Here is a 13,808-nt window from a genome sequence, read left to right on the forward strand (position 1 = left end):
AAGTTATTGAATGACACGGCTAAATTGGTGGATAATCTTTCTTTTTTTTTTTTTCTTCTTTTTTTAGAAAAGTTAGAAACATAAAAACCAAAGGAAGAGCTTTCATGTTGTCTGGTCTCTGTGTGATTGATACATTACCTTATCTTTGAAGGTGTCTCTGGAGCTCATTTGGCCTGGTCTGAGATCCTTTGCTTTCATCAAAATACGAGTAACCCTGATGAAAAATGGCTATCATTTAAAAAAAAAAAATGTTGATCAGAAGCTAAGACAGATTAGTCTTGGAGGTTCTGAGATACCTCAAAGTTTTCCAAACCTCGTGAGCTGCCTGCAGAGGGAGCAATTCAAGGCATCATGCACTCCACATGAAAACTTGTATATTATTCACAGAATGCACTGCAACAACATCATACAAGGCACTTACCTTAAACTTGTATATTGTTCAGTTCTGAAAAGTAATAAAAAATTGAGTGCATCATGCTTTGGAACATGCTCAGGTTGTTGCATATGCATTTGATTTTTCTTTTCTTTTAGATTTTAATTTCTATTTAATACCATTCAAAAGGCTTTTTTTAAGGGAGTTTCTTCTCATCATGGCTGCATTTATTTGATCAAAAATACAGTAAAAAACAGTAGTATTTTGAAATATTGCAATTTAAAACAAACAATTTTTTATATTAAAAATGTATATATTAGTAATATATAAAAAAAATAATAATAATTCATGTGATGCAAAGCTAAATTTTCAGTCTTTTTACTCCAATCTGTAAGAGTCTAAATTACTCCAGTCTTCAGTGTAACTTCAGAAATAATTCTAATATGCTGGTTTCCTGCTTAAGAAACATTTCTAATCTTTATCAATGTTGAGAGTTATGATGATTGGTTATGTTGATTTTATTTTTTAAAGATTCTTCGCTGAATAAAAAGTTCAGCAGAACAGCCTTTATTTTGCAATGGAAATTTTTCTTTACTGTCACTTTTGATCATTTTAATGCACCCTAGCATTAAAAAAAATTAAATAAATAATAAATAAATAAAGAATGTCATTCCACTCAGAGTTAAAGCCTACAAACTCACATTTCCTGATGGTTAAAAAAGACTGTAAATTAAACAAAAAAGCTTTATTTCATTTTTTCCTTTTTTTCTTGTAGTTGTCCTTTGCAAGAGCATTTGAACATTTTATATGAACTCAAAATATGTTTATCCACATGATTAACAAATAAAAATAATCTCATAGTAACACTTGGAGAGAGAAAAAAAAATTCAGGACTACATGTACCAGAATGCATCGTGATACAAGCAGGAAACAACAACAACAACAACAGCAACATCTGACTCGTCTAGACTCATGTAACTGCAGAACTGGTACCATCGTTGCTCTAATAATTCAAGGGTCTACATTATAATTTCATATCACATATGAATAATTTCTGCTGCTCTTTTGAAAAGTTAAAAATAACACAGGAATAAGTAAAATATAAAAGTTCCAACAAACATTTAAAAAACATTGCTCGCTCTCTTATACGATCCATGCCGACTTGCCTTGAAATCTTCATGACATATATTTTTACAGTCACAAAACAATTCCAACGCACAAATATTCCCACATCTTTATAGTATCTCCTTTCTGTTCTTTTTTTTTTTTTCATGAAATTGTCTCAAAAGCAGAAGTGCTATGTGGATTTTGAATCCCTCATATGGAGTCTCATGTAGCGTTTCTAGTTGCAGTGCAAGGCCTCGGTCCGTCAGTCTTTACACCAAAGCCTGTGATGTCACAGCGATGTCACAGGGACCGGGCGCTCAGGGTCCTGAGGCCTCTCATTCAGCAGTCCTCCTCAGCACGGATAAAGGGAGCAAGTGCAAGTGTGGGAGATCTTTGCGTGACGGGGCGGCACATAGAACGGACCACATTCAAAAATGACAGCAAGAGAGAAACAGAGAGAGAGAGAGAGAGAGATAGAGAGAGGCAGATACAGAGAGCGACACAGGCTAGGACCAAAGTTAGAAAGCTGACCTGACAACAAACACTTTCTCGACACAGACATCCCCTCTTCCACATGGCACTGTATAGACTGCAGAAATACATTCTCTTAATCTGTATTTTTGTCTTGTGTATGTTTGCGTAAGATATTAAGACCATCATTTTCCAAAAGGGAAAATAAAATGTCACTCAGTGTAAGATTATTATTTGATAATAATTTGATTATTTATTTTTTTTCCAATTTATATCTCTTGAATTATTATTATTATTATTATTATTATTATTATTATTATTATTATTATTATTATTATTATTATTATTATTATTATTTTGGAAAAATAAATATTTTTTCTTATATGTAAACCTCACAAAATTTTGTCAGATTTATGCTTAAACAAACAAGCAAACAAAAAAGATTATTATTTGCTATGGAGCCCCTAAAGTGCCACAAAAAGCATCTACATTGTAAAAAAAAAAAAATGTTTCAAAATTGTAAAAAAAAATTATGAAAAAAAAAAAAGTATTTCATTTTTTCTACTTCAAAATCTGCTTCTCGTTTGTGACTTCTAACAGTTTCTGAGTGAAATTTGTTTCAAAGTAAATCCTACACTATTTTTTTTTCAGTGATACATGCATACAAAAAATACTTTTTCATATACACAATGAAATGAACTGACCAGATTTTTTTTGTTTGTTTTGTTTGCAATGTGCACAAGAAACTTTTGCAGGAGTAACATTTCTATGTGTTTTAAGAAAGTTTTTTGTATGTACAAAAAAATCTTGTAAACACTTATGAATATGTGTAAAACTTCTGCACAAAAACATGAACATTTTCAGTTCACTTGACATATGACTGAGAAAAACTGTTGTTCTATTGTGTGACAAAACAAGAAAATGTTTTATTCATTTTCTTGTCTTTTTTTTATTTATTCTTTTTTAACAAAGGTCACTTCAGGGGCTCCATAATTTTCTAATAGGGTAGATAAAATGTCACTCAATGTTAGACTATTATTTGAAATAATATATCTTACCCCCCCCCCCCCCCAAATAAATGAATCTTGGTTTGCAAAGGTTTTAATATCTTTACTTGAAAACAAGTCAAAAATAATAACTAAGAAAATGATCTTTTTGCAGTTCAGGACAGACAAGCTCATTTCAGATTAAGCACCAGTGAAAAAAGGCCATTTTTAGCTAAGGTTTTTTTTTTTTTTTTATCTATTACACATTCTTGTTTTCTTGTTTCTTTTTGTATGACAAAAAAAAAGATAATAATAGAAAAATCTACGTTGTCTGTCACTCCCCTCCCATGACTCTAAAAGCCTGAAATGTTCCATGGTTGCATGTAATCGCCTACCAATGCCAGTATTTCCCCACTCCTTTTATTAAAAAAGTTTATTGTAGTAGTGTCTTTGGCAGATTCACAGATATAAGTGTCTTCTTCTCTCAATGAAAAATGGAACAAGTTTTTCTAGTAATTTTGTAATTTTGTAATTTTGACTGTGACTGCTCTGTACATTTGTTCATATGCAAACATCGGCATACGCGCACCAACGAGCACAAACACAAGAGCATCAACACGAGCACACGCTCTCACAAACGTGAAAATTGAGCTCAGATGACAGTGAAGGCTCAGGTAGGTGGTTAACGCACACAAACAGAGCGATTCAGATGGCAGTCGGTTGAATCTGTCTCCTGACACGCAGATGATGGTAGGATGTTGGCAGAAAAGTAGAGCGCTCTCAAAAAAGCTGGCCAATTCACTGTCTTTTGTCAGTCAAGCAAGAGAGCTGATGCAGGAATGCCCGAATTTGGGCATTTGGGTGGGGCATAATTGTCATTGCAAATGAGGGCTGGTTAGCGGCTGTCCTGCAGGGTTGCAGGCTGGGTAAAAATCCATATCAACGTCTGTTGGTTGGACTCCAGAGCTGAAGGGGCGTGGCGTGTCAGTGTGATGCATGAAGGGGCGGGGCGGGGCGGGGTGGGGCGAAGCAGGTTGGGTGGGCGTGGTCATGCTCAGAGGGTGATAATGCTATGAGGGACACAGGAGCAGAAGCAGCGGAAGCATGAGCCACAGACTGGGCGTTAATGCCCAACCACCGCTGGAGTCATCTGTCAGGAACGGCTCTGGAGACTCATACAGAGAGTCATCTGACAAAGAAAGAAAAAGAAAAAAAGAAACGATTGTACATTAATAATTATAATCCATCATTTTTGTTACTGTTGCACCTTTGCCTCTTCCTGTCTCCGCCACATTAATTACAGTAAAAAACATCACCTAGAAAATCTAGAAAACAATCACAAAGGATTATGTTTTCTTTTCTGATCATAGGAAATATTAATTGCAGGGACAGATCATATGATTTGGTTTAAAAAAGTTTTTTTTTTTTTTTTTTTTTAATTGTAATTTGGTTATGATTTATGATCAGTAGAAATACAGAGTACTTTTGAAAAATACTTTATGCATTTTGAAAAGTGTGTGTACATATATGCATATAGGCAATATAGTTTTATAGTCTAGATTTAAAATATATTTAATATTTTTTAACATTATATACCTTCTATGTTGCATCTTTCTAATTTAACACACATTATGCTCTTTTGTTGTTTTTGATTGCTTCCATTGTCCTCATTTCGATAAAAGCGTCTGCTAAATGACTAAATGTAATGTAAATGTAAATGTAATTATGCTTCTTTACAAACAACATCTTTTATATATTTTATTATTAGTCAGAGATCTGTCACAAGAATCCCTGTCTCATCACACCTTTAACATTCTATTTTCACTCAGATTTGGACATCTTCATCTTGTCTACATGAAAAATGAGACAGAGCTTCAGTGTAAAGGCTCTGCATTCTTTACTCCCTCATTGCCGCCTCCTCTAGCCCCTGGCCCATCCTATCACTTTTTCCCAGCCTGCCTTTCATTGGGCTTTTGTCTCAGGTCCAACAATTCCCTTCCTTGATCCCTACAGACATTAAAATGGGGTCTGGGGTTTAGATTAACCCTTGTGTCCACAACAAGACTAGGATTCCACCCCGTCAGAGAGCAGGAAAATAAACAAAGACATGGAGGGGTCATGGTGGATGATAAAGCTTTTCTCTGACAGGCATCTGTTGTTCTTTTCGCTACTCTCCATCCTGGATATGCACATATAAATATTTCATGAAAACACCCCAAAGCCCACTCCCCATGAAACGATATTCGGCTTTTGCAACAACTTTCTATACCTCTGAAGCCCGACGGTGGACAAACGTTGAGAACAGTGAATTGGAATTTGAACAATCAACTAAATTTCAGTCAGTTTTTGACTCTCACACTCTCATGAGAACTAATCGCTGTGAAAGGCAGTGTACATTATCTCTGAGAAGCTGGATGGAGTCACGAGTGCTCTTGTAAACAGATAAATGATAGAGTGAGAGGTGAATCGTTATTTCAATTTGCATGTGATTGTCTGAACTGCTCTCTGGAACACTTCTGTTTGCTAACAATTACATCACGCTAATGGGCTGTCATATGAGCTGAGGCTGCTCCTCCAAACTTGCACGACCCCTAAATGATGACTCTGGAAAATAGGGGTGGGAATTGTGAGGAATTTAACAATTATAATTGTGATTAAGATTAAAATTTCTTAATGATTTCATAAACACGATGGAACCTCAAACTGCACATTTTTAGAGTTCTTAGAAATATACTCTTTGCATTTATGTTGGTCTCATATGGTTTTGAAAAAGTTTCGATTTAGAGAGATAGTTCACACAAAGTGAAAATTCTGCCATCATTTTCTTACTCTCATGTTATTCCAAAGCTGTATGACTTTCTTTCTTCTGTTAAACACAAAATAAGACATTTTTAAAAATGTGGTTAATCAAACAGCTTCTGGTGCCCATGGACTTCCACAGTATGGAAAAAAGAAGTCAATTGACCTTTTTCACATTTCCGGGTTTCTCAGCAGTGGAAGTCATCATAGTTGGGTTAACTTGAAGAGCAGTGGATGGAAGAGTACTTCAAATATATTTTTTGCATTCCCATTTGCTCAAACAGCAAAAGATAAACAAACAAACATTCAGATGTGTACACTGATATAAGTTGTAAAGGAAAATGTTACAACGTTTTATTTGGTTAAATCAATTTGAACAAGTTTATCATTTACTCTTCATTTACTTACCTTCATGTTGTTCTAAACCTGTATCAACTTCTGCTGAACATAAAAGAAGATGTTTTGAACATTTTGAAGAACCAAACAGTTGTTGGTCCCTATTGAATTCCACTGAAGGGAAAGAAATACTAAGGAAGTCAATGGGGACTATCAACTGTTTGATTACCAGCATTCTTTAAAATATCTTCTTTTGTTCAACATAGGAAAGAAAATCATACAGGTTTGGAACGACATGAGGATGAGTAAATGATGACAAAATGTCTTTAAGTGAGATTAAGTGATCCCAGTTTAGACATTTTGCTGATTACAAGTAACTTTGTAACTACATGACATCTACCAGTCATTAAGTGTTTAAAAGTGTCTCTCTCCAGCTTTTCACGTCCACCTCATGCAGCATACCCATGTTTTACTTCTGACCATTTTCCAGGGTGAAGTCCTTCTTGATGCTGAACAGGTCTAGATGAGATACATGCAAAGGCTGTATATTAAAGCCTGGCTTAGTGAACGTCGCAGTCACGAAGGAGAAAGATTTAAGCGGTGTTACTCATAGCTGGTACGTCTACCTGTGGTGAGGCCTCTGTTTAACTGCAGGCTATCCTGGTGTCGGTGGCTCGTGTGTGGGAACCCCTGCAGGTCTCTTAGCGTCCGGACCTGCTTAGCTTGATTAGTTGCAGGTCACCGTTCTTGATTGTTATCTGGCCTGTGTGAGATGAATAGCTTCCTACAGTGAGTGCCCCTGAGGGGCAACACTATCGTTCCACCGTTTCTGGTATCATGAATGATCGGCCCCATAAAACCTTCGGCCCCATAAAACAAGCTGTCTTAGTCATCAGTGAAGGTCTAGAGCGATGGGAACGAAGGCTACACAAAGCTAAGCATTTCACCCATCACTGGAGTTAATACAGGTGTCCCTAGAATTCCCAGGGTTGACCTGCTGGGTTAAATCAAGCGGGACACGAGGACTGGGACGTGAGGTTCCTGGTACTGATTTGCAAGAATGACCATAAATAACACAAATGGACAGAGAGCCGACACTGGGATATACTTACTGGTAGGCTTGACGTACACCTTCAGCTTCAAACACGGCTTCCCACCGAGGTTGGGGTGTGGTGAGGCTGTAGAGACACAGAGAAAATGACAATTACTGTTAATATTCCTTAAAGAGCGATAGATCTATGTGATATGACGTGATATATTTAGAAATGGCTTTAAAGTATAATATCCGAATGGCTGACCTAAACCACAGAGCGGCCAACTAAGCCAACCGCACAACACAAGTATTTTTTTCCCATTCATTTTCTCCATAGGGATTAAAAAAAAAAAACTTCAGTAAGGAGCTCTGAGCACAGTGTTATAAACTCTGATGAAAAGAAATTAAAATCAGACAAAAAAATAAATAAATAAATGTGTCTACTTAAATTATTTAAAGAATTATCTACAGTACTCATCACACACTGCAAATGATGTAATTGAATCAAAGAAAGTGCTACTAATTACTAAGTTTATTCTGAAATAAATTTAAATAAAAAAGTTTAGGGTCTGTTTTTTTTTAATTAATGCTTTTATTGCAGCAAGCCAAAGATTCATTAAACTGATCAAAAATGACTTTATAAAAAAAAAAAAAAAAAAAAAAAAGATTTTATATTATGTTACAAAATGTGAATGCTCTTTTGAAATAATGTACCATGGTTTAAAATATTAACTATTTTCTACATTGATAATAATAAGAAATATTTATTCCAAAACACAAATATTCAAATAGAAAACATTTATTTTAAACTGTAACAATATTTTGCAATGTTGCTGTTTTTCTTTTCTTTTTCATCAAATAATGCAGCCTTGGTGAGGATGAGACACTTCTATCAAAAAAAAAAAAAAAAAAGATTCTCATCAATCACAAGCTTTCAGTGTATATATAGGTTATTCAGGTTAGCATGGCCCAGTTAGTCCCTCCTGTTAGAGTTTTACTTTTTACTTCAGAAACCGTACCGTTGTGCTTTATAGCACTGCAAAATAGAAAAAGTCAAGACGAAGGCCATGTGTTGCTTTGATGGTAAACACACGTGAGATTCAGTCTCGTTGGTAAAGCCATGTCTGCTGACACCATGGCAACCAGGAGCAGTTGTACTCTCTGAACCAGACAAAACATCTGCCTGGAGAGCAATGAACAAATTTCCATTACTCTGCCATGTGAGTCACTCACTCGTTCTCTCTCTCATCCTCACACACACACACACACACACACACACACACGCTACACATGGATGAGAGAAAGCACTTTGAGTCAGTTCTCCATTGAAAGTGTAACTTCATTCTGGCGCTCGTTTCCCCTCATCTCCTTCAAAAGCAAACAAATGGATTTTTGGCTAATTTTTTAAGATCGCAAATGGAAAACAAATCATGATTTTTGCCATGAAACATTTTTCTGTCTGCTCTTCAGATACATAAAAATTCCTTTAGCAATTACCACAAATCACTCAGCGGCTCAGCTAATGGAGAGCTGATGTGTTCTGCACAAAAGCTTCTTTTGGGTGAATTCTGCTCTAACAGGTGTTCTTAAGTGTGTGGACGTAAAATTGGCACATGGTGTTCTCATGCTGTTAAAAAAATACCTCAAAATCTAAGCTTACATTTTAGTTTAATGGACAACAGAAATTACTTTGTAATTCAGACAATTCCTTTATACTGCATTTTATATAACAAAAAGAATACTAAACAAAAAAAGTACCAAAAAGTAGCATTGTAATACTTTTTTTTTTTTTTTTTTTTTTTTACATATACAACAGTAATACTATGGTTTTCTTTTAAGTATTTAAGTATTAAGACTACTTGTGTCACCAACTGGAATGAAAAAAAACCTATTCTTTTCAAACAGGCTTCTCAAAGACTCCTACCCCATCTTTTATTGGTCAGAGGAAACTAATAGATCTACCTCAAACTCATGAAATTGGTTGAGCCAAAATGCATTAAATTCATCAAAAATGAGAGTAAAGACATTTCTGATGTTACAAAATGTTTCTATTTGACTGCGAAGTCTGTTCATTGTTCATAACTGTTGCTATGTAGGGTTGGTTGGAATTCTCAAACAAACAGAGAAATGTTCTGAAAGTGCCTCAGAGACACAGTGTTTACACTTTTCAGGGGAACCAACCAACAAACTGTTTACCTTGGCTCACTCTGTGGGATAAAAGAAAATTTTAACATTTAAAAAATGGCACATTTCACCATTTTAGTTAAGAAATTATCAAAAAAAAAAAAAAAAAAAAACCTCATAAAATAAACTTATGCTATGATTAAGCATGTATAAAGAAAAGTGACAAAACAAAAGAGATTTTAGATGTTTTAGATAACGTTTTTTTTTTCTGTGTGTATGAACAGAGGGCTATCAGAGATCTGGCACACTGTGTGTATGTGTGTGTGTGTGTGTTGGGAGTGTCTGAAATTCCCATTTGCTGTATTCAAGCACACAGGCCTGTGAGAATGTCACAGTTGCCATTCACTCAGTCACCCTCTCCGGTGGGTCGAGGCGGGGTCGACCCAAAGGTGATGGACATCCTCTATTGTTGTGGGATAACCAAACTAAGCCTCGGTCACCCCCCCGTAACCCCGTGGCAGAGCCCTTTGCCTCATAACCCCAGGGGCCATGACAGCAACAATATTGATAGTAGCCAAACACTTCTCTGGAGGAGGAGCAGCCTCGTCTGATGAATAGCCAGACTAAGTACTTCTCAGCCCAGGCCGCTGTCTGGAACAAAAGGTGCACAATAGCGGGTCTCGCACCAAGCGATAGGCCGGACTGCATTAAAAACAGCTCAGGACAGGCATAAGAAACACCCGGCCTCGAGTGCAAACTTTGAACCCTGGGTTCTTTCTTTCCTTTCTTTTTTTCTTTGATTGACCCTCTTCTGTGTCTCCGTTTTCCCCTCGCAAAGGGGTGACAACGTCCCATGGATGGAAGGAAGGTCTGGGACGCCCCGCTGGTTTGGCGACAGTTCTGTGACGCCCACCACATTTCCTGGACAGCCATGATATTTGAAGCGATACCCACTCTGTGCCTGCTTTGGGTCAAACGAGCAGCACATTTTCAAATCACACTAAAATGAAAGGAATAGTTTACTCAAGAATGAAAATCTGTCCCTGTTTACTCACCCAAACTCTTTTCATCTTCTTCAGTGAGCTGCTCTTTTCCATTCAGTGAAAGTGTAACTGAAGCTACACTATCAAGCTTTAAAAATGAAAGTACCAAAAGTACCATAAAAGTAGGACATAGGACTTGTTCGCTATATTCAAAGTGTCCTAAAGCCACACAATAGCTTTGTGTAAAGGAAAAGACAAACATTTCTGTCTGCCACAGCTATCAAATCTCATTTTCACTTTCAGCATATTCAAACATTGATGTGATCGGTTGCAAGACATTTAAGACAATGAGGTGTTGATGAGTTAACGTCTTTTTTAGAGTAGTAAAAAAGATAATACTACTCTTTTAAGGACAGAAAGCCCTCAGATTTTCATACTTAACCTTAAAGCCTGCTCTGTATTTCTGGCCTCTAAATCTTAGGCTGTTAGATACAACAGATGGCCACGAACCATTAGAAATGAGTCTTCAGCGATTATTAGGACAAATGTGCTTTTAGCTTTCAAAAGAGCAATTTGTGTGACTATGCTTTCAGGATCAGGTGTCCCGACACACAATGGAAGGTTTATAGCCATGAGGGGAGCTACAGGTTGGGTCCCCCTGAGCCCCAAACCTCTGAACTGCCGAGCTCTGAGGGCACAGGGCCAGTTCTAAGGCAACCCGGGACACGGCAAGCATGGCGAGTGGTAGAAATCATGCTGTTCTACATAATGAGCTGCATTCATTTAAAATAAAAAGCTGCACTCTTTTATCACATGAAAACTTTGCTCTCAAAGTCCCTTCTCCCTTCTGAAAGTTGGAATAAACACACACACACATATACAGAAAAAAGCATGAGTGAGACTAAAAAAGAGGGGGAGAAAAACAAAAAAGAGGAGAAATTGCCTCATTAATGCATCCTGCGTGGTGCCCTGAGCCTTTTCCTTTTGCCTGTGCCCAGCGGGAGCCCTTTTTATCAGGCCAAAGGACACCTTTCACAAGACCATTAGTGAAACAGGGACAGATGCACCCCGGCAAATTCCTCCCTGTCATGCAAGTGAGAGCGAAAGAACAGGATAAATCAGAACCCCACTCGATTTGTCCGGCCGGGCGAAGGTCTGACCTTGAGGCGGTGGGCGGGCTGCCTCAGGAGGACGAGGTGTCAGGACTGTCGTCCAGGCACCATCCCAAGCCAAAAACTCCTCCTCCAGGTTAATGGCTTTTAGCTGTTATCTGAAAAATGGTAATGGCTGGCACCCCAGAAGCTGTGGATGCAATTACCCCCATCAGGATCCTTCTGTTAAATATGATTTGACCAATCAGCATAATTTGGACAGTTACGCATGATGGCCTTGGTAACTGGTTTTGCACTGATCTCACTCAGAGCGGCAAAGTGCATGGCTAATAGTGCACATACCATTCAACAAATTGACATTTTCATCAGGCAGAGACACCAGGACACTGCCAAACTCTGCTCCCAAGTGACTTTACTAGAACTGGACTTTCTGCTTCGACTCCTCTGATTAAAGTCCTAGACATTCAAATCGCTATAATAAACGTCTCCACCTCCAACTGCACCAAACATGACTTCAACAAATGCAATAGAGCGTGGCAGACATTTAAATGACAGTATAGTTGATTTTTAAACCATTTTTATATGTTTAAAGAGGCCAGTACTGGAAAAGAGTAGTCCTCCGGGCACGTTGCACCAAAATGCAACATAAACAACAGTTTTATAGAGACAAAGCTTCCTACTGTGCAGAAATGTGTTAACGTGGACACATGAACAATAGTTTGAGTCAAAAAGACTGGCTAGTTCTTGGTAATGCACAGTGGATTTGATATTTTCAGTGAAAATGTAACATAACTGTATTTGTAAAAATTACAATTCAGTCACTGACCCTGATCTCATTCCAAATCTGTATGACACATTATAACGCAATATTATGACACAATAATTATGGTTCTAATAATTAGTCATTTTCTTAACAGCCCTTTGTCCCCATTCACTTTCATTGTATACAGTATGAACATTCTGTTAAATTTCTCTTCCATTTTCAATTGAAGAAAGTATGTCATACAGGTTTGGAATCACAAGATGGTCATGACGAGTTTAATTTTTTGGGTGAATTATCCCTTTTAACCCTAGTGAAAAATAAATATACTAAAATGTATTTAAAATACATTTATTTAAGACAAAGTATACTACAAATACATTTACATATTTATGTGCTTAATAAAAATACACTGCAATTGTACTTTTATTATACTAAACTGATATACTTAAAGTCTGCTAAATTGGAAAAACTAATTTTGTACTTAATGTACTTTAATTGTGTGGAAGTAGTGCTGAAGTCCAACTAAAGATATACTGAAGTATATTTGATTGTGCTAAAGTGGAACTATTGCAAGTATACTTTAGATACACTTTAAATATCTTGCATTTAAAAGCAGATATTATTCAAAGATCACACAATCCTCATCAACAATGACGTTAAAACACATTTTAGGTTTAATAATAAGAAATGTGCACAAGTAGTACTCCAAATAATGGTTCATTACAACTATTAAATAAATGTATTTTAAATAAATAACTTTTTTTTTATTAGGTGGAGACCCATTCCTTCAATCTTCATCAAATCAAGAAAACAAACAGAAACAAACCCCATGGAAATAACACAAAAATCGAGAGGGAATCAAAAATTGAGTGTTAGTCTTGCAATGTCTAATCAGGGAAACTTCAGGAGATTCGTGTTAATGTTTGTTTACTCTGGTAAAACACAGCTACTGTAGATGAGCCAGCCATTTACAAACAATATCCTGCTCTATATACAAAATTGTGCATAACAGATTTATTCAACAGATGTAAATTCAAGATGTGCAACCTGTAATTTTAAGTTTCAGTTACATTTTGTGTTCGGTTCTCTAAACCATATCATTATAGCATTAACCAAAGATGGACTGGTATGTATTTTATTTGTGCATTCAGCCATAGGTCTCTAGAGACCAAATAACAGGTTTCAGCAGACAGAACTGTGTGGCACGTTATTGATCAGATGTTGTTGTGAAGTCTGGCCATCCTTATCGAGTCTTCCTTTACCCTCTACACCCCAGTTCCTGTAACCCAAGAACCATTCGTTCAATGAATGATTGCACCCTGGGGCCATACTGACACCTGGTCACAGGAAAACGCAGATGAGGGGTTCGAAGTTGAAGAATTAGAGTAAGAAGGGAGGTGGTTACTCACAGATGTAGTAGTATTCATGACCTGGGCGGAACTCGAAGCCCAGAGAGAAGGGTGTGAACAGCTGGAACTTCTCTGAGAACTTAAGGGGCCCATTCGGACTCATTGGGCGGTTGCATTCCCAGCGCTTGAATCCTTTCATGTGGTGGTTGCAGGTGGTGTAGCCGTCATAGTTGACCATGAAAAGGATGTAGCGCTCCATGCGCTCCTGAGGAAGATGGTCCTCATAGTGCGGACAGTAGATGTCCAGGTAGTCGTTGATGGCCACCTCCACTGTGTATTCACCATGCAAGAATCTGAGGAAATAAAGACAAA

General features: G+C 37.1%; 1 protein-coding gene across 1 annotated transcript in view; it reads right to left on the minus strand.

Moving 5' to 3' along the window:
• Window positions 1–1,103: 1,103 nt before the first annotated feature.
• Window positions 1,104–13,808, minus strand: part of LOC109098739 (ephrin-A2-like) — a 126,301-nt gene continuing 113,596 nt past the window's right edge. Inside the window, exons 2-4 of the mRNA XM_042734482.1 lie at window positions 13,497–13,789; window positions 7,185–7,250; window positions 1,104–4,126 (exon numbers count right to left, since the gene is read on the minus strand). Coding sequence (XP_042590416.1) covers window positions 4,008–4,126; window positions 7,185–7,250; window positions 13,497–13,789 — 478 coding nt within the window. The 3' untranslated portion in view covers window positions 1,104–4,007. The remainder of the gene's footprint in view (window positions 4,127–7,184; window positions 7,251–13,496; window positions 13,790–13,808) is intronic.

The sequence above is a fragment of the Cyprinus carpio genome, chromosome B11 (genome assembly GCF_018340385.1).
Source record: "Cyprinus carpio isolate SPL01 chromosome B11, ASM1834038v1, whole genome shotgun sequence".
NCBI classification, from domain to species: Eukaryota; Metazoa; Chordata; class Actinopteri; order Cypriniformes; family Cyprinidae; genus Cyprinus; species Cyprinus carpio.